General features: G+C 36.1%; 1 protein-coding gene across 1 annotated transcript in view; it reads left to right on the plus strand.

The window, feature by feature from the left end:
- The first annotated feature begins 705 nt into the window (after positions 1 to 705).
- LOC106949012 (syntaxin-binding protein 5-like) overlaps positions 706 to 20802 on the plus strand; it is a 54290-nt gene continuing 34193 nt past the window's right edge. The window contains exons 1-6 of the mRNA XM_015034961.1: positions 706 to 710; positions 1466 to 1580; positions 4162 to 4245; positions 16017 to 16140; positions 19229 to 19307; positions 20082 to 20236. Coding sequence (XP_014890447.1) covers positions 706 to 710; positions 1466 to 1580; positions 4162 to 4245; positions 16017 to 16140; positions 19229 to 19307; positions 20082 to 20236 — 562 coding nt within the window. The remainder of the gene's footprint in view (positions 711 to 1465; positions 1581 to 4161; positions 4246 to 16016; positions 16141 to 19228; positions 19308 to 20081; positions 20237 to 20802) is intronic.

Raw genomic sequence — 20802 nt, forward strand, 5'->3', positions numbered from 1 at the left:
AGATTTATAAAAGACACATGACGTACATTGTCAGTAAGATTGAGAATAAGCTTTCACTGCATGAGTATTTTTTTGTTGTTTTTCTTTTCTTTTATACTTTAGTGTAAAAGTAGAAAAAAAAAATATGGCTGCTACGTTTTAAAGTTCACAGAGATAAATTGTATTCGACCTAAACTGATACTGGAACCAGAAACTGTAATTGTAACCTTTCATCAGTACAACTCCAGTTTTATTTTAGCATCAGAAAATCCTATCCGTCACCTTCAGCTTTTCAGCGTGCCAAAAACAAATTGTGCACAGTCATAAACCGGACCAAAACGAAGGTGTCCAATTTTCCTCACTTTTGTGCATCTTTCATTTAGCTTCCCCTTCCTATCCTTGTTTGGTGTCCTTATCCTTCCTCCGCCGTTTAAGAGTTATGCTTTTACAGCAACAACAATTGCCGTTTTTCAGCAGTGACCTTCCCATCTCACCTCGTAAAGGAAGAGCAGGCTAGGAAATTTCTGAAACGGGGAATTTGGCACAAAGCTGTCTGGAGGGTAAGACACAGACAGGAGGACGAGAGAAGAGGCGTTTTTAGGCTTTCTCCACGGACATGCAAATTAACAGACGCATAAACTCGCGTACACACAGCCACCAGGGACTGACACAGTCATTTATCACAACCTTTGGTGAATTTATGTCTTTCGGCTGCCTTTTTTCACCATGGGGTCAGCAGCAGCGTTGTCTTCTCTCTTCTCCCTTCAATCCTTTCACCAAAGAAAAAAGTACATTATTCGGTTTTATATTCAGTTTTTCTCAGCTGAATGTTTTGAATAATAGTTGTTTACTAATCAGACATACATATTGATCTGACATTAACCACTCTAAGCACATTGTCAATTAACATATCATTGTATATACACAATGCTTCCATTACATTTTTTTAAAGCAAGTATTAACACAGTTTTCACAGAAACGCAATATGAAAAATAGATTAAAAAGAAAAATACTTATTTCAATGTAGATGAATTAATAGCATCTGTTTTTGGTCATAATTGGCAACATAATTACCAATGTAATTGTCAAATGACTGGAATCACCTACATAGGACCTGCTTGACAACATGAAGTAGGCTAAAAGGTTTCTAAAACAACACATTATGCCACAATATAAAATAATTCAAGAACAAGTGGTTGTAGCCAAAAAGACATAAAACCAATTCTAAGGCTTTTGGAGTTTATATGCTATATGTCTACATGCTTTTGGGGAGTTTTACTTTGTTGTTGATTTTTATATACCATAATGATTAAAACAATAAAAGCAGTTTGCTTTAATTTACTCGGGTTATCTTTGCCATATGTTAAAAATAGTTTGATTAACTCAAAGATTTGGGTCTGACCAAAAAAACTGAAATAATCTGTAATTGGGGCTCAGATTTTTTCCCCCCATGGCACTGTTGCTGTTTTTATTTTGGGTATCATAGATCAAAATGGATAAAATACATTTTCTGTTCTGTCTTTTTGTCTCTCATAAGTTCCTCCAAGTCTCACCCGGGACCAGTTGTCCACATAAGTGATAATCCTATGGATGAAGGAAAGGTAAAGCACAACATTTTTGTCTGCAGCTGCACATTTCTTCATTGTGGTTTAATACTTAGTCCCATTTACAGTCAGACGTTTTCATACACATTGCAGGCACCAATGTACGTTTATTAATAAGTGGCTTTCAATCATGTATTTGAACAGATTTTCCCCTGAGTGGAATGATCACACAACAAACAATGTCAGATAATGAAAAGCCTGAATTTATAGTGGATTTTCTGTATTTAGTAAAATGTTCTTGTAAGTGGCACATAATGCACATGATTTTTTTGGGGGGGGCAAATCTAGGCAGAATTGGTAAAGCTCTTTTAACCTCTTTGGTTTCCTTGACCTGACTTTTATGACTACACACATTTTCAACATGGTTAAGTTCTGGGTCATCCTCAAACTTAATGTTACTGTGCTACTTTGATTCCAAAACCAGTAATGGGATGTGTTTAAGATCGTAGCCAGTAGTGTCCAGTTTCTGTTTTGAATGTTTAAGAACAACCAAACAAGTTTCAAGCCGAGTGTAAACAAGACCTTAGTGACGCACCACAGTTCTTGCTCACACTTAAGCAGGTTTAAAATCAATATAGACTGAGAGGAAAGAACATCCTGCTCCAAAACAAATAACCAAATGCTTGACTGAAATTCATGGTTGTTGACATTTACATTTAAAACGCTGCTGTACAGTTTCAGGTTTAAAGCAGATAAAGATTGAGCTCTTTGATTATAATAATGAGAAGAATGTTTGGAAGTCTGTCAAAGAATTGAGAGAATACTGTACCAAGTTGTTAGCAACATGATGAGGATTTTGTTTTCAATTCCACTGATACGGGTGAATTACACAACGTGGTTGAGAAAAATGGACACACTCCAAATTCTTCAATTTTGTCTCAACACAACATATAGATGGTTGGAATTTGGAAACAATTTGTTGTTCCAACTACATAGTGATCCAAAATGCAAACTAAAACTTGTTTGATAAAGTTTTAGTTTATCAAACAAAACAATTATCAACATGTTGACATGTTGATAATTGATACATGTTAACATCAAGTTTGTGGAATAACCTTGAATTTGGCTTTGTTAAAATTTTAATGGAATTTTAATTTTAAAAGCTGGATCTCTTCCTGGAAATTAACCTATTTAAATACTCTCAACTAAATACTCGGAGAAGCATAGTGAATATGAATAACATGACATTCGTGAATATGAGATGAAAACTTCTAACTTAAAGCAGTTTTGTTATCTGAATTTAACTTGTACTTTTAAATCACCCATGCAAAGTTGGAAGTTAACTGAGGGAGGTTAACAGAAATGGTTCATGTGAAGTGAACCATTTCAAGCTGTGGGACAGAAGTAATCTAAGAACGCAGGTTATTATTATTGTTTTTTGTTTAGATCACACACAGCAATGAAACTAGGTGTTTTGCTTGTGAATATTCGGTCATTTTTTTCCGTTCTTATTGCAAATTCTTGTTCTGCTTATCCCTTCTTCAGAACACTTGATAAATTGACATTTTTATGAATGCTTGGAGTTACCAAGCAACTGTTTTCTAAAGTTGAAAAACACATGACTAGAAACTTTTATCCTGTCGACCAAAAGAAAACTAAATATGGTCACGCAGACAAACCACTGCTGTACACCTGTTGTTGCAGTTTGCTGGTCACTGTGTTTCAAAGTAACAAAACGTTATTGTGTCGCAATCCTTTTCCAGTCACTGGAAACATTTTTGTTACCTGTCCTTTTTTCCAGCAATACCCTTCATTCTTATGTTGTGACCAATCAAATCACAATGATCTAATTAATGCTTTGAGCATGTTTGTGGCACTCTTGCTGTCAAACAGATGAACATGTCTTCTACATGCGTTTGTGATTCATCCGTCTGCCTGTTCTAATAAGTCTGTGAGCTCTCTCAGCCATCATTCTGTCAAAAAATGTAGCACTGTAAAAAAAAAAAAATGAAGGACTTCATGCATACATATTTTAATGTTTGCATGAACAACATTGATGTTGCAACGTATTTCTTCATATAGGCTTCCCAGCAAATACAGCGTCCACAATATGCACTGCATGTAGAGTATCATTACTACCTTCACACTTTGCTACATGACAGCTGCAAACTTAAATATCTTTAAATTAGATTTTTAAAAAAAAGATTTTAAGAAAATTATTTATCTTCATTTGTAAAACACTTACTGTAAGAATGCGCCTTTACAGTGCTGAGATTATTTCTTTTCATTTTATTTATTTGCTTCACGTTTTAAGATGAATCTAAAAGTCTCAGCACATGTAAAGCTTTCTGTTTATATATATATATATATATATATATATATATATATATAATATGTGTGTGGTAGGTTTTGTTTCCTTAAATAGGTTGTCAAAAATCAAAGCAGCCTTTTGTTCTTTTTGCAAGCCTTTTTTTTCCCTTGCCTTTTCTGCTGTCAACCAGGAGTAGCAGGTTGCTACTTACACCGACTTTCTATCATACTGTGCTGGAATGTCAAGAGTATTACTTCAGTTTCAGCTCATCAGAGGGTCGACTCTATCCCCCGGTCTCACTGAATGGTTGTTGCTCTTCCTCTGCAGCTTATAATTGGATTTGAGTCTGGGATCGTGGTCCTGTGGGATTTGAAATCAAAGAAAGCAGACTATCGCTACACTTACGATGAGGTAGGCAAATCTCACTGACTTATTTCTTCCCTTTTGAGTCTTTTCCTTTGGTTTTCAATCAGCGGTGAACTTACCGTTGTCTCTTTTATAACCTTGAAACTGGATCAGATTTTCATGACCTGCCTGAGCTGTGTTTTCTAAAAGTAAAGTGTTTGTTAAAAATGTATATATTACTAAGATTCAATTTTAACATAATCAGACCTGGGACCTGCTTTTTTTCTTTTTTTTCTTTTTTTTACAATACTATTGGAGGGTGGCAGCTGATTCTTTAGAAGCACCTGGACTCTGTCGTCAATCGAAAAAGTACAGTCAGCAGGATGCCCCGGGTCACTCTGCTGGAGTCCCATGGCTTTATTGACTTCAGTTCCTTGTGACATTGATGAAAACTTAGGTGGACATGCTAATTTTTACTGAGTGTTTGCTTTGCTTGGAGCTGTTAGAAGAAGTGCAGACCATCAGTAAGTTTCAAAGCTCACATTTATTGACTAAAATGTCACACTGTGGCAGAAAATTGACAGGATCACCAGTCAGCAGATAGGAGGAAAACAGAGCAATGAATCAGTCTTATCAGGCTGTGTCTCTGCAGTGTTATGAAGACACTGTTATCAGTATCTGTGGACCACTGGGATCTTTAGCATAGTAATATGTCACCTTTCAGCACGTCTCTTTCTAATTTCTACTTTTGACAATTTACCTTCTCTTTCTTTTGTCAAATGGGAATACATGTGATTAGGAAAATAGAGAAAATGGAAAAACGATAAATATTTACATATTAAAACATTTATCTTGTAAATAACAGATCTGTTAAATTGGTTAAATGGAAACATTTTAACAAATCAGAGGCAACCGAAAAGTGCAAAAAGTAAACATTACCTGAATACCAATTAAAAGGTAATTTAACAGCAATATTGGCTCTGAGTTTAGTCACTCTTTGACTGTTTGTGCTTAGATTTGCTTTGATCTAAATAAAAGATCTAAGCGGATGTTTTTGTTTTTATTTGTTGCATTTGTTAGATTCTTAATTTTTATACCATTTATCCATATTCGGTTTCGGCTATCGATTTCTCCCAAATGTGCACTAGATAATGGGATAAAACCCATACACAACAAAATAAAATGAAATATGAAAGTGATGTCTCAGACAAAACTGTTTTTAAGCGTCATGGACTGCACCTTTTTTTTTTTTTTTTCTTCTGCAAAATATAGTGTGCACAAAAATGTACTCGTGTTTTTCTTGGTAATAAGAGTAAGGTGGAGAATTATTAAGTCCTGCCTTTTGGAGATTTCTGGAAATATTCTTTATAATGAAAAAAATATATATATATATTAAGGAATATATGTTGGTTAAAGGGTCAGTGACTTTTAACTTAGATTCTGAATGCCTTTATTTTTGTTGTATTCTAATATATAAATCCTCTGGATAGTTATATTGTTCTTATTTAAGACCAATAGACGTGTTGGACACAAATAACACCCAAACTTGCATCCATTCTGCTTGTTAATACTTCTACATCTGAAATCTGAATGTTGCATTGCAGCGATTAATGTAAAACGCACATGTTGTTTTATTTGCTCCCTAGAATGTTCTTCATAACATAAAATGTAATGTTTTTAAAATGAGTTTTTTCCCCTGAATGATAAAAACTGCTGTTGCTTGAAAGGATTTTAGAAGCAGGAGCCAGAAGCGAGTTCCCCCTGGAACCCATCCCCTCCTCTTTACTTTGCTAATTTGATTGACAGCAGAGTGCTGTTAATGCAGTCAAATTGACATCCAATTTTTATTAGCTCTTCAGTAAAGCTCATTGTATAGTTGGCACATCTGACAGGGGTTAAATGTGAAATTTAAAGCTTGTTGGTAGTTCTATAGCCAAGGTTTTTTTTTTTTTTTTTTAGACTTCACAAGGTCATTGATTTATAGGCCATTACTATGCCTTTAAATGCCTTGTAAAGCCTCAAATGTCATTGGTAATTTGTTGTTGCCTTTAGCAACCATTCATTGCTTCAGAAGCTTCTGAATGGTTGACTCATAACTAGAATTACAGGGGCGGCAGAATCATGTTGTGTAGGTTTTTTGATGCATAGGGAACTTGTGCCTTTTCATTAAATGGGGAAGTTAAGTTGTACCAGCAGCAACTTAAATGGAAGAATGCACATTAACCCAAAGGTAAAAACAAAAAAAAACAGAAAAATAAGACTGTGCAATAAGAGTAAATTTGTAACAAATGATAAATAATACTGTACAGCAACTAAAAATAACTTCCTCAGATTAAAGTAAATTTACACGTGAGAAAAATAATTTTGAAAAAAAAAAAAAAAAAGACGAGAGATGTGCGGCCACTTTTATGGGCAATAAACGAATTAAATTTAATGCCAGACAGTTAGAAAAACGGGTATGTTTTTTTTTTGTTTGTTTTTTTTTTCTTTGCAGAGGCTGTTAGTTGTTTCACCAGATCATACAAGTTTGTACAAACAGGCGATCGCAAAAATGTACCGACAGTTATGTACAGACGTTGATATCAAATAGATGATATGGGGAAATTACCGGCATGGCAAGAAGCTGAGACAAATCAAAATGATGATGAGGATGTAAATGGAGTGTGATCAAACATGCTAATGCTGTGTGGCAACTCGTTTCATTTTGCATAGAATCATCATCATAACATACTTTTCTTAATCCAAGTCAGTGATTGGTAATTTCTGATTAGTGAGGTGTATTAGATCTCAGCAGCTGGCTAAATCACACTTAAGCTGGGATTCATTTGGAGGATGTTTTAGGATGTGATTTGAGAATCCTTGGGAATACAGGTCCTGTTTTTAGTTTTATGTTTAGGAAAAAAAAAATATGCACATTTCAGGTGGCAAATTATCATAATTTTGCAGCTTTAGTTTAACCCTCTGTAGGTGCAACATATTCGCACTTCCTGGGGCACATTATCAACAAATGCCTATTCTTAAATGAATGTAATCAGTATGGAGGAATAAAAAAATCCTGGTCAGCATCTAACTTGTAAAACGTGTATATGTTTCTTTAGAGCTAGTTTTACAAATTGACAGTTGGGTTTACGACTGTTAGTGATTTCAGCTTTGGCATTAGATTGTCAGGAGTGACTTTAAAGGAAATAAGCGTCTAGCGCTCTGAAAATAAGCTAAGAAATTAGGCGAGTGACTCGGACCGGAAAATCACCCGGAGCTTTTCTATCAATCCTGCGTGGCTGTGTGCTCGTAAAGTGGCCCTAGCATGAACTGAAGCTTCGAAGAGAAGCTTGTGCTTATGAACCTAAATCTTAAAAAAAACTAATGGGCATATGCACAGTTCAACAGGCACTTGCTTTTACCCTGATCTCTGTGGTACTGTTGTGACCACCAGTTAGGGAGAATCGGATCATTTTTCTTTCTTGGCATGGCTCTGAGATACAGACACTCACAAACACAAGCAGCAGAGAAGATTATGTGTTTTCGGTACGTTAGGAGCTCATTCTGTTGCTTTCTGCGGCTGCTGTTTCCATCTCCCTTAGATAAACTAATGACCTCTCTCTGCTGCTGAGCATTACAGTCTCTAGAACTGAATCTTCCCAAACGGGCTTATCCTCGTCCTAACTCTAACTCTCCCGAGACTGGGCTGTTGCTTTCGTAGGGTGGGAACTGGAGGAGTTCAAAAGGAAGTGCTCCTCCATTGCATTTCCTTAGATTTACTTGCACATGAAGGATGAAAAGATGCCGAAACACACTGACCTCTTCTTTTGCTTCTCATTAAAAATGTAGCCATCAGATTCCTAGTAGGCAAATGAATTCAGTTATTAGAAAACATCTGACATTTTTGGAGAAATTTGGCCTGGAACCCTCCTCTAGCTTGCCGACGTGCCACATCGGTAGGGCATTGTGGCTAAGATTGTGCTGTGACTTCAATATGACTCCAGAAATGCTCTGATGGACACGGCTGATGCAACAGTTAGTTGGACTGACTTCACAACGAGGACATGGAGATTAAATCCATTTTTATACAAGATGTTCAGGAAATTACTAATAAAATTGGAATGCAAGATGTTAAAAAAGGTTGTTTTTTTTTTAGCCCAAAACTTGAATGAGAGCTTTGTGTAAAAAAATGATTTTCTAACAGTAGAACTTAATAAATATGTGCACAACCAATCATTCAATAATGAGATCATGACTAAGTGCAAACTCTTTCTTGTCAGCTGAGAAAGAATGTAGTCATCTATTCATCTATCAAATCCCTTTCCAAACTACATTGTACACTTCTAGCAAAATTCTGTTTTTGTTGCGTTTTCATCCAGACCCCAGTGTTTGCCCAGAAGCTTGCTGCCAAGAATCAAAGTCGTTGACAGAAATGAACACGGACGCCTCCCCGTCTTATTGCGCTCAAAAAAGAGCGAGCCAACATTCAAAGCAGCTCTGGATTTAGAGTTTCAAATAAGCTAATATTGCAGCTTGTTGGTTATCATGGAAATTTTTGAGTGAGAGACAAAATGAGTTTCTGGGTTTTAAAAGATGGATACAAAAAAAGTGATGTAGGCTGATATTTATTTATTTTTTACGTCCATTTTTTCATCATAACATCTGCAAGTAGACAGAAGTGAAAGTTTTTTTTCTTTTTTTTTTTTTTTTCGTTGCAGATGCTGTGATATATTTAAGAATTGTCAGCAAAATCTGGGAAGTTAACATGTCCTCTTAATAACCACAGCATTTTTGCTGAAGTTTGAACAAAAAGCTGAACCAATAAAACTTTGGTTTTACAAGCTCTCAAAGAGCTGAGAGAGCACATCATCCACTATGTTTCTTTCAGTGGTTTGTCTATTATTAGCTGCAGATCAGCACTATGGGTTTCCAGTAAGTGCCAGCCAGAGAGCATCTGTCACACTGACCCTTCCTCCCTTGTCCCACCTGACTCAAAACCTTTGGACATAGTTTGAACCTAAAGAATCGTCCAAAATTGGCAGCCCGATCTTAATTCTCTGCCCCTCTATCCTCTTTTGTTTGTCTCTTGGTTGATGTTGCTCTCTGACAGAATGCAGGATTTTATTTTATTTTCCTGTCATGCTCTTAATAGTCCTATTGTTCCAGCTCTCTCATTTATTCTGCTGTCAGCTCTACAAACAACCTACCATTTGCCGTGTATCTCCGAACTCATTTTCTTTTCTCATTTTATGTCTCAATAGTTCTATGGAATTCTTAATATTTATATTTTAAGCTTTTTTAAATCTTTGCTTCTGGCTATCGATGTCTTACTGTTAACGCTAGTAAAGATGAAATTGTGATAGTATTTCAATTTTCTAAACTAAATGCGAAGTTTTTCCGTTTTTTTTTTTTTTTTTTTTTTTTTTATAGAATTGCTGATTCAAGATTGTACACAACTTTTTAAAATTTACCCTCCATTGTAGCCGTGAGTTGGGCAGCAGTTGGCTTGTGTCTGATGGAGCTGTGCACCCAATCTGTTGGGTGTCTGTTTGTGGAGGAGAGTTGTGAAAATACATATTATATAAATTCTAAACATTAAGGACTATATTGCAGTTACAGCTATAAGTTTTACACTTATTATTTTAATTCAATACTGAGGCGTAATCTGAGAAAGCTTATCGTTATTCTTGAATATCATTGCCACTGAATAGCAACAGTCCAATATCTCCTGACCCTATGTTAACTTCAAGTGTACCACTTTTTCATTGTGCTGAATTATTAATGTGTGCTTAAATGTACTACTTGGTGTAACTGATTTAATTAAAAAATTAACATGCTATTACCATTGTTAAAAATAAATAATAAGCAATAAATTAGTGCTACAAAACTGATTATGTTAATGTTTGTGTGGAGACGCATTAAGACGGAGAAAGAGGTGAAGCTTATTTTACACACTCAGACTCAGTCGTGATCTCCACAATCAACACAGGCATGCAAAAGCCGGATTTATTTTGATTTTTAACTAATTATTCAAACCTTCAAGCAGACCTTCTGTTCTGAACCTGAAAAGCCAATGTTGGTGAGTTAGTAACTTGTTTTATTTGCCTTAGGAAGGCGTGCTAATACTTGCAACTGTTTACAGACGTTGATTTCGAAGCAGCATCGTCTGGAAACTTGCACACACTGTTGAGTTTTTTGAAACGGCGTGTGCGAACTGGCGTGAACCTGCTGTGTCAGACACTGGCACTGTTGGGTAGCTGTAATTGTAGAGCATCGAGCAGCACCACTGTGTTTTCCCCTTCAGTCTTTTTAATCGGAGCTCCCCTTTTTAGGCCATGACACACAGCCGACTGGTGACTTTCCTCTAAACCCGCCGAGGAGAGTTTTAGTGACGCTGTATTGTTCATAGAACCAGGAGAAGTTATTATAATTTCAAAACAAAAGCAATCATGGGACAAAAACTCTTCGTTTTGAAACCATTTATTTATTTATTTGTTTTGCAGTTGTTCTTTCAAATCTGAAATGGATTATTTGTGACCTTTTAAGTAGACTCTGGTTTCATAATCTTTTTGTTTTCTTCTCCAAGATTAGCTATGAAGCCAGACAGATGACCATTTAAAGCTGTTTAGAACTAAGTGATGTCCATCAGTGTGCTGAATATTTGCTGAATATATCTGCTTTAACAAAACAGCTAAGAAAGCTAAGGATAACTTGACAATACCTACTTTTTAAATAAGTGGAAAAAAAAATTGATTTCATGTCATTGTAACAATATATTGCTAACGGGTCGGTATTGCTGAGCTTTGTGTAAACTTTTGACCTTTTATCTGATATTACAGTTGGGATTAAGTTTCTCTTTTGGTACAAATCTAATGATTAGTCAGGATACAGCAACCCCAAAATCTAAGATGCATTTGTGTTTTAGGATTAATTTTATCTAAGTCGTTTTCCTCGCTGCAGTCATGAAATGTGATTGTGAAGCATCTTTTTATTACAGAAAACATCTTAAGGAGCTCAATGGGGATTGTTTTATTCAGCGCTTATATAACAATAGCAACTCAACAACAGACCCAAAGTGGATTTCTCATTCCAAAGCGAGAATGAATTGCTCAGTGGGAATCGGTGTTGACATTTTGCCCCGAGTGCTTGTTTCCGTAGACTTTCTTGTCATAGATGAATATTTGCGTGCACACAATTACCCAAGTATGTCTCGTGGACATAAATCTGTATTCAGTCACATTTTGGGGGAGTTGCGTAGTTTTTAAGGACAAAGGTCAAAAGTTAAATTATGTAAATAATATATTTTCCGGTGAGGAAGGTTTATTCAAGACTTACGAAATGCTAAAAATCAGGAAGTTACTGAGAAATGAGTGTTGTTTTTTTTGTCTGTTATCTACAGGTGCATCTTATTTAGATTCTCATCAGAAATGTATTTAAGCAATCCAATTTGAGTTTCATATCACATTGACACCATTCGCACAGTAACGCATCTAAAACATATACCTCTGTTAAAGTTAATGATTTTGGCCAAAAGCAAGTGAAAAACCAACATTCAGATTGATAAATAAAATACGATTCTGGAGACATGTGGAGCTGCTGTCTAGTCCATGACTTTTTGGCTTTACTGGTCATTTAAAATAAATTTGATTTAACAGCAGATGTTAAAACAAGATGACTACCGAGACTCTGAAGTGAGTGGGATCGGATCTGTATGAGCATGACTGGTAAAATGTGAATTCTGGCTCAGGTTACAGCAAGAAAAGGTGCAACTATGTTTAAGACTTTTACTCCAAATCTGATTCATGGATCTGTTCAGGAGATTTCAGCGCTGTCCTCCAGTCCTCCACCGCATTCAATACTTGGTTGAAGCTCCTTTTGCATAAATAAGTGCAGCAGTGAGGTTTTGCGTGGAGGCGATTAGCCTGTAACAGGCCAGCTTCCTTTGCCCTCGCCTCTTCTGCTTTATTGCTTTTGATGTCTCTTATCTCCTTCTTGACGATCCTCCAATCAAACACAGTAAAGCCACGGTCATTAAAACGGGTATAAGTGGTTATGTGTAAGCAAATGCCAAGTCCTGTTGGAAAATGAAATCGGTCTCTCTATAAAGTCTATTAACTATGCATCTCATAAGCACCTTTAAAGGTCACCTTACATTATGAGCCAAATTTTAAAGGAAATTTGCAAAATAAAAATCAAAAGACAAAAGGACACACCACCCCGCAGTTACCATAAAACTACGGTGGCAATTGATGATTCCCCCTTCTTGTAAAAAGAGGGAAGTATGAAGCTCTCTGAAATTTTCCGCTTTGCTGACCTGATTAAAGATAGTGTACAAACAGCAGCACATAGCATGCTTTTCTTTTCCAGGCTTTGAGACTTGATTAGCAACAAAATGCAAAAATTACTTTCATCCAAAAGACAGACTTTGGAAAACTGAGGAATAGTTTGGTTCTTATTCTTCTTAGCCCAAATAAGATGCTTCTGACATTGTCTCCAGGTCCTGCCATGGTCCTTGGCTTGGGAGACTCCATTCAGTTTCTAAATTGAGCTTTGCTCCACAAACTTCTAAAGGATTTAACTTTTTCTACCAGAGTTTTTTTTTCTTTAGCTAAGCTTTCCATTAATATGCCTGCATGCAGCACTCTGTAAAACATCCAGATTTTGTGGCTTACCTTCCCTGGCTATAATGTCAGAATGTATGTATGTATTTAAAATGCTTTTTTATTGGTTTTATGTAATGTGCTGTTTTTTTTTGTTTTTTTGTTTTTTTTTGTATAAAATCCTAAAATATTGAGACTTTTTTTTATTATTGTAAGTCAAAATAAACAAAAATATCTTGAAATATGTTAACCTATTCAATCCAAAGAATCTGCCTCTTCTATTTTATTACTAAAACCACCTCTTTTTTTTTAGATTCCAATTTGAGTGCTACCAGAATGTGATCCTAATTTAAAAATAAATAAATAAATAAAAATAAAATGGATTCTTCAGAATCTTATTGTTTCTACTTGACTAACCTTTACAGTCTTATGAGGGATGAAAAAAGTCTTTAAAAGCAAAAAAGAAATAAAAAGTAATTTTCTGTTAAGTGCTTTCTCTTGGTCAGCCTATTGTGCTCTGAAGTGATTGAACGAGACATTTGTGTATGTGGTACTTTAGAGCTCCTATGGGTCCCCAGCATGATACAATGCTGCCAGACGATACTCCAGCTAAGGCTGGGAATATTGATGCCTGTGCCGTGCATCTGGTTTCTTTTGGCAATATTAATTTGTGCTTATTAGCCTTGCTGTAAGTGCATGTGTCTGTGAGTGTGTGGTGTTATCCTGTGACTATAATGACTGTTGACTGTATTCTCTCTTCCCTAATGACCAATCTGTGGAAATGAGCCTAATGTGATAAATCATGAAATTAGTCTTTTTAATTGGTATTGTTTGATTTGATGAGTACCATGTGTTTTAATTACCCTGCTCATTTTCCAATTAAGCGTAGTGGATTGTCGCCCATTGGGACTGTCAAAATGAACAGACTTTTAGAAGTCTGAAGGTTTGTTGCCTGTCAGGAAACTATTGATGGTGTGAATGAAGGATCTTGGTCATGAAAATCTGATCGATTTTTCTGTTAGGTCTTTCAGTTTGATGCCTTGTCTTTAAGAGTCGATCTCATGTTTGACCAGTTGCTTTGGTATAGGTAGTTTGCAAATTTTAATTTAAAAGAAATTGTTTACAAATAAGGCGAAATGAAATATCTTCAAAGTGTCTGTCATTCCCAGTGTCACCGTGAAATTCTGATTACAAAATAAAATAAAAATCAGCTCTGAATGTTTGAAGAAACAACTGAATTAGTCATGGATAACTTGGGACTCTTTCAAAAGCGTGTAGTCCAGATATATTTTGCAAAATGAGAAATTTCTTCACACTTCATTCAGGACACCTACAGGAGTACATCCATGCCATTTGGCGCAGCACTCCAGTGATTCATTTGTGGGGAATTAATGACAAGCTCATCTTTCTTCCTTGGCTGCGGCTCACTGAACCCACCACTTTTACCACGCACAACAAATCTTCATACAAAGGAAATAAGGAAATTCCATAAGCAAATATCACTAGCTATTAGATAACATGTTAAGGAATCATGTTTGAAAATAACTCTGTGTTGTTTTGTATCAATTAGACTCTTTCCTTGACTTAAAGGATATCCTACTGTGTAAATTTGTATTTACTCCCTAACAACGCTTAAAAAAAAAAAAAAAACATTTAAAAAGAAGCTTTTTTCATTCTGAGCTGCAAATCCATTTTGTGTGTTGAGACACTAATTCATTAAATTTATAAAGAGTGAATAGTGCCTCCAGTATAAGATGATGGCATTTGTAGAACTAGAAATTTCTTAAGAAATTTAAACGGGGCTTGCCAAAGCGTACCCGTTGGTTGGAACCCAGCATTCTGATGCTAAAAATGAACATCAAGTAAGCTGCAATGTAGTCAGTAGCATGTGGAGAGTTACAAGCATGTTGAGTAACATGGACTTACTCCATTCAGTATGTTAAAATTAGTGTATAAGCTAACACACAAGCTCTGCCTGTGTGACCACTGGATTATTGGTCATGTCTGTGATCAATACTCTTGTCTCCTTATTAAACAGTTTGGTGGGGTGGCCATATATGGCAGCATCCTAGTGGTTGTTGTCACGTCCACAAAAATTGAGATCACTCAATTTTTGGCAGAGATTCCTCCTGCCAAAACGTCTTCATCCACCATCCAGTCTCAGCAGTCAACACACAGCTCCTGTGACTTCATTGCTTGGTTTCTGCTCTTATGCACTCAGCTGTGAGACCTCCTATAGATGAGTGTGTTTAATTCTGAATCATGTTGAGTTAACTGAATTTACTACTGTGAAATTCACTCATGTTAAAGAAAATGCTGCAGAGTTTTTTTTTTTTTTCCTGATAATAGTTGTAAAGATTTATGTAGCTGTTTTTAAATGTTTAAATCTGTTAAGGACCTACAAACACTGGGTGGTGGTTGTGGATATTTTCAAAATAATTTTCGTTTTGCTTTAGAGTAAGTGGGAAAAGTGAGGGGGTTTGATTTTTTTTTTTTTTTTTCTCTGAATGGATATGTTCCTTTTGAAATTTAACACAGCAGACTATATAAATAAACTACTGGTGTGGTATGAAAGCAGTCATTTTCCCATATCAGTTGTTGTAGTTATTTTCTTAAAATTCAGCAAACTATGTAAGCTAGACACGCCACAACAGTTATGATTAATGATATAAGAGGAACAGAATTAAGACTTTTTTTTTGTTTTGTTTTATGTGGTAAATAGTTTCAAGTTTTGAGTTTTTAAACTTGAAACACAATCAAGACTTAACTGGTAATCTTTTTTTTTACTTTAGCTATAAACCTCTCACATGTAATAGTTCAAATACAAAATGTTGAAACGTGAAACACTATGTGATGTGATCTTATTCCATTACATACAGATCCTTTTGTTACTTCAAGCATGCTTTACAGTTATGATGTGAAACCCTTATGTTTTAAGTTCAATCCTGCTAATAATAACCCTTAAGCATCTCTTGTTTTATCATGATCAAGAAATGACTCTTAAAATACTCTTCTGACTGTAGCGTACCATAATAACAATTCAGAAGCCATTTTTTTCCCCCTCTCATCTACCATCTGTCCATGAGCACACAGTCACAGGCTTTTAAACCTTTTACAAGTAACGTGTACCGTATGGCTTCAGCGCTGCAGCAAACGTCTGGCGAAAGGGACATGGTGGCACATGACGTCCTTATCCTGTTCAACCACTTTCCCCTGACCTCCCCCATTCTCTTTGCCTTTCTGTCTGTAATTTCTTAGGCTATCCACTCAGTTGCCTGGCATCACGAGGGAAAACAGTTCATTTGCAGTCACTCAGATGGAACTCTGACCATATGGAACATCAGAGGCCAAGGAAAACCCATACAGACAATCACACCGCATGGTAAGGGGATGAAGACTCACGAGCTGCGTCTTCATTCACAACGTCACCCACCTATTTAATATTTTGCTCCCAACACATGCTCTGTGGCACTCTCCAGAAACCCAGAGTTAACTGGTTTAACAACTTGAAGATCCATTTATCATAAGGAAATATGTATGTCGGTTTTAGTTTTTAATATTAGATGTAACTAGCGACAAATACCAATTGGTATAATGTTCAAAATTTCGATAGGAAATGAATATCTACAAATAATACATGAAAATACAATATGAGTTTGTGGCAGCATGCTTTTCCCAAGATATAGATATGCAGTGAAACTTTAAATACACCCTGGACAGGTCGCCAGGATATCGCAAGGCCTAGACAATCCAAAGAGCTTTAAGAAAACAGTTCATAGACAATTGCTTCTGGACCCGAGTTTCAAAATCTTAGGAAGAGTTCAGGCTCTTGGGAGCCGTCCAGCAGTCTTTCCATGCCCTGAATCACATGCCCAAGTACAACCTAAACATTTGTTTTCAGAAAATTTTCATTTGGACGCCTCCGTATTTCGAGCTTCCACTGTATTTGTTATTACTGTCTGTCCAGAAAGGCCTATGATGCCCTGTTGCTATTTGTATTATAAGCAATAATTGAATAATGTCTTGAGCAAAAGGTTATTTGCGTTTCAATTATTTTATAGAATCAACAAATCATCCCTAAAAGTTTTTTTTTTGTTGTTTTTTTTTTCCCCTGGAAATTGACCTATTACATAATGATTTTATAAGGGTCAATATGATACAATGCATATGCACAGGAATTGTTATATATTTTCACAGCTGATCACAGATTCTTCCATATCCAGTTAGTCCTGTTTCTGCTCATTCTTCTTTGTTGTGTGCTGCCATATTTCATTTGTAATAAAACTTTTTGAGTTTTATGTAAAAAAAAAAAAAAAAATGGCATGAGTGTCTGAATGAGAGACACTCTTATGTCATTTTCATTGATGATACAATTACCAGGTTAGTAATGGCATATTAACCTGGTTAACTTCATTACCAGGTCAACATTTGCAATGGAAAGAGAGAGTTGCAACATCATCGTAGTAGATGGAGTGTTCATCCATTGTGTGCTGCACTCACTGCAGGCCCCCTCTTAAACAGTAGACGTCATGTCAGAATAATGCTACTTCTTCCCAGCAAGAATGAAACAAATGAAAAGAAGCACAGGCAGTACATTATTCATACACAACCTCACCACAGTTGGAGTGGCCAGCATTTAATTAGGAGCCTAATTTTCTTAAAACAAAGCAGGATGTTGCCATGGGTGGATTCCCTGCTATATGTTACCTGGGAACATGAACTGAAATGCCTAGGACATATTTAGCTGGCTCTTTTGTCCTCATCCACACTACCCAAATCCCCTGTAAGTAAATTTTTGCTTTTCCATGCAGCCCTTTTTCTCCACAGATGTAGTTCATCAGCAGATTTTCCTGAAGCAAAAAAAGGGGGAAAAAAAAAAATCCTTTGAGCTGTTTTCAGTCATTCTTGTTGCAAACAACCCAAAAACTAGCAAATTCAGGACTGAAAGAATTGCATTTACTAGGCAACTATTTTTAACAAAGTTTGTATTTTGTGATTTAGTTCACATTGTTGCTGATTATAATTTTTTACTTAATAATCTGCAACAATTTTGTCTCCAATTTTTTACCGTATGCTAAATGACAGTATGTATTTTCAAAGGGAAAAATTCTTGATCTTTTTATCCTAAAGAATATCTCATTACTTTACCATAATGCTAAATGGTATTGTCATAAAAATATTAGTTTTTTTGTTTTGTTTTGTTTTGTTTGTTTTATCGTTTGTTTGTTTTGGCTCCACGCATCTGAAAACCTTGATGGCCTTGATTACTTGTTGTTTAACTTCGGAAATGATGTGCACAACTTATTCATAGAACTTGCTGCATTGAGATATTTTGAAATTTTATATCCTATTTTTCAAACATATCTATTTGCTTAATCCATTTTGTCTAAAAAACATAAATAAATAATACTTTCCCCTTTTGGCTAAAAATCGACAACCGTTGATTCTGTTGTTTTTCTTTCGTTCAAAATCCAAGCTGTCCATTAAACATGCATCATGCATTTTGTTAGATGCGTGCTCACTGAAAGCGTTCCTCCACGTATTTGCCTGCTCATGATTCCCTTGCAGTTTCAATTAGAGGTTCTATTGTCAGCTCGGTTATAATCCGCCTCTGTTCGCTGTACCTCGTGCCTTAATACATGCACTCCATTGCCGCCGCTCTGTTTATGTCGTTCTGAATGCAAATCGACTCGTATGAAGATGTTTCACTTCGTACCTTTCTGCCTCCCTGCATCACATATTCGCACAGAACACCTTGACAGTTTCTGGACCTCAAAAAAAAAAAGGGGGGGGGGAGGTTGTGTGGGAGTGTCAACAAGTCAGAGAGCAAAAGAGTCTAGACGAGAACAAAGACAGTAATTAAACCAAAGGGAAAAAGTTAGACTTTTCAAGCTTTTTTTTTTTTAGTATGCAAGGAAATGCAGAAAGGATTTCACCACACCAGCTTTTTAATTAGTTGTTTCCCTCACTGCTTCATACGTAATTACTTTGGTATTTAATGGGCAATTATGCAAATTCCTTTGACTCATTTAAGTAAGGCTTTTAAGTCCCTCCTTAATTGTCTTTTTTGATATCCGTTATTAAAAGTGTTCTTTATTTTAAACAGATTTGCTCTGTACGCCCTGCGGGAGGGATCACCTTGGAACATCAGGAGTCATTACGTTCAATGCCTTATCGTTATACAAAAATCTAAATGCATTTGAATTTCCTATACACTCGAAAACCCCTGAGGTTTAAAATTGATTGTCTCGGCAGAATCGCCAGCAAACACCAGACCTCTGCAGCGCTTATCCATCGTTGTCTTCCTCTCCTCTGCTGTAGAAGTCTTCTGTTGCTGTTACGACTGTTCAGCCCAGCGTTTTAAGTGTTGCTTCAGGGGGGAAATTAAGTGACGAGAAACACGAAGAAAGGAGGAGACGAGGAAGCAACGAACGGGCAAAGTAAAGTAACTTCTGTTTGTTCTATTTTAGGAAAACAGCCCAAGGATGGAAAGAAGCCAGAGCCGTGTAAACCCATTCTTAAAGTGGAATATAAAACAACGAGAAATGGGTAGGCTCCCTCTTACATACAAGAATTTCTTTTTTTTTTTTTTTTCCAAAAATAGCGTACATAGTTGACAAATAACACAGCAAGTTCCTTAACATGGGTTAAAAGCTGCTAAGCTGCATTTGCCATGCTATGTAATAATGTTTTATAGAATAAAGTTTCTGAATAAAATGATGTTCTTCTTTAGCTAAACCAATTATGGCACAGTCTAACAGTGTGATTTTAATCATTTGTACCCAGTTTCTTAAATACGCAATATTTAAAATACTTAAACCTCTATTTATCTATGTATTTATATTAGATATTTTCACTATAACCATAAATTTTTTTTTTTTTTTTTTTTTTTTTTTTTTTAAAATTAGCTAATATTAAGGTGACAAATGTTAATGACAACCTTGCAGAAAATGTCTGGACCACATACAGCTGGTCAGTTTTAAAAATGCACTTACCTTAACAAGAGTGACGAGGTTTGCTTTTCAAAGCATGACTGTGGCTTTTTCCTAAGGGAAATATTTCCGTCCATTATTGTTGCAAACATAGAAAACGTGTAGCAGCTTTCTTTCTACCAGCTGAGCAGCAACGTGCCGCAACAGGTGGGGTGAAGGCACAGCTCTGTTTGTTATAGAGCGAGAAACTGGTTAGATTGGGATCTCTTAATTTATTAAAAATATTGGTACATCTTGATACCGGTCATCATGATTAATATATATATACAAAACAGTTGCAATAGTTTGACGAAATATTGTGTTGCTATGCTTCTCGTCTATATGTATCCAGGGACCCTTTCATTATATTCTCTGGTGGTCTGTCCTACGACACGGTGGGACGCAGGCCATGTCTGACAGTTATGCACGGAAAGAGTATTGCGGTGCTGGAGATGGATTATCCTATCGTAGACTTTCTCACGCTATGTGAGACACCATATTCTAATGGTAAGTGCACGTTTTGGTCAAAACTGGCACACTTTAGGCACATCTGTAAGCAGTATTTTCATGCTCCTTGTGGATTCAAACACACACACACACACACACACACACACACATTCTTCAGTCTTTTTTTTAATTATGTCAGATTGCTTGTAGCGTTGCATGTTACTGCTTTTTGCAATAAATTCCCCAACGGAATGGATTCTACCTCTCTTTCATTATCTGAACAACAAAATGTTGCGTTCCATTTTAATTTCGTAACTTCGTACATAAAAGGCTTCCATCAGAATTGAATTATTGTCTTCTTTCCAATGCTGGCGCGTCAACAGTTTAAACAAGTCCGGCCTTTTTGCTGAACAACATGGGGTGCTGAATGTGTGTAATCCTGGGTGTAATCTCTGCTGCTACGTAATGTGCCACACGTACAGTTTGAGGGAGGATTAGCAGATTATGTAACAGTTCATTAAATCGCTGGGAACCTGATGGCACCATCCACTGCTTTTTTTTTTTTTTTTTTTTTTTTTTTTTTTGGGGGGGGGGCCAATTGGGGTTTTTTTTTGCTTCCAAACCCG

This window comes from Poecilia latipinna, unplaced genomic scaffold, assembly GCF_001443285.1.
Source record: "Poecilia latipinna isolate Pla-1442-1.1 unplaced genomic scaffold, P_latipinna-1.0 Scaffold318, whole genome shotgun sequence".
Lineage (NCBI taxonomy): Eukaryota > Metazoa > Chordata > Actinopteri > Cyprinodontiformes > Poeciliidae > Poecilia > Poecilia latipinna.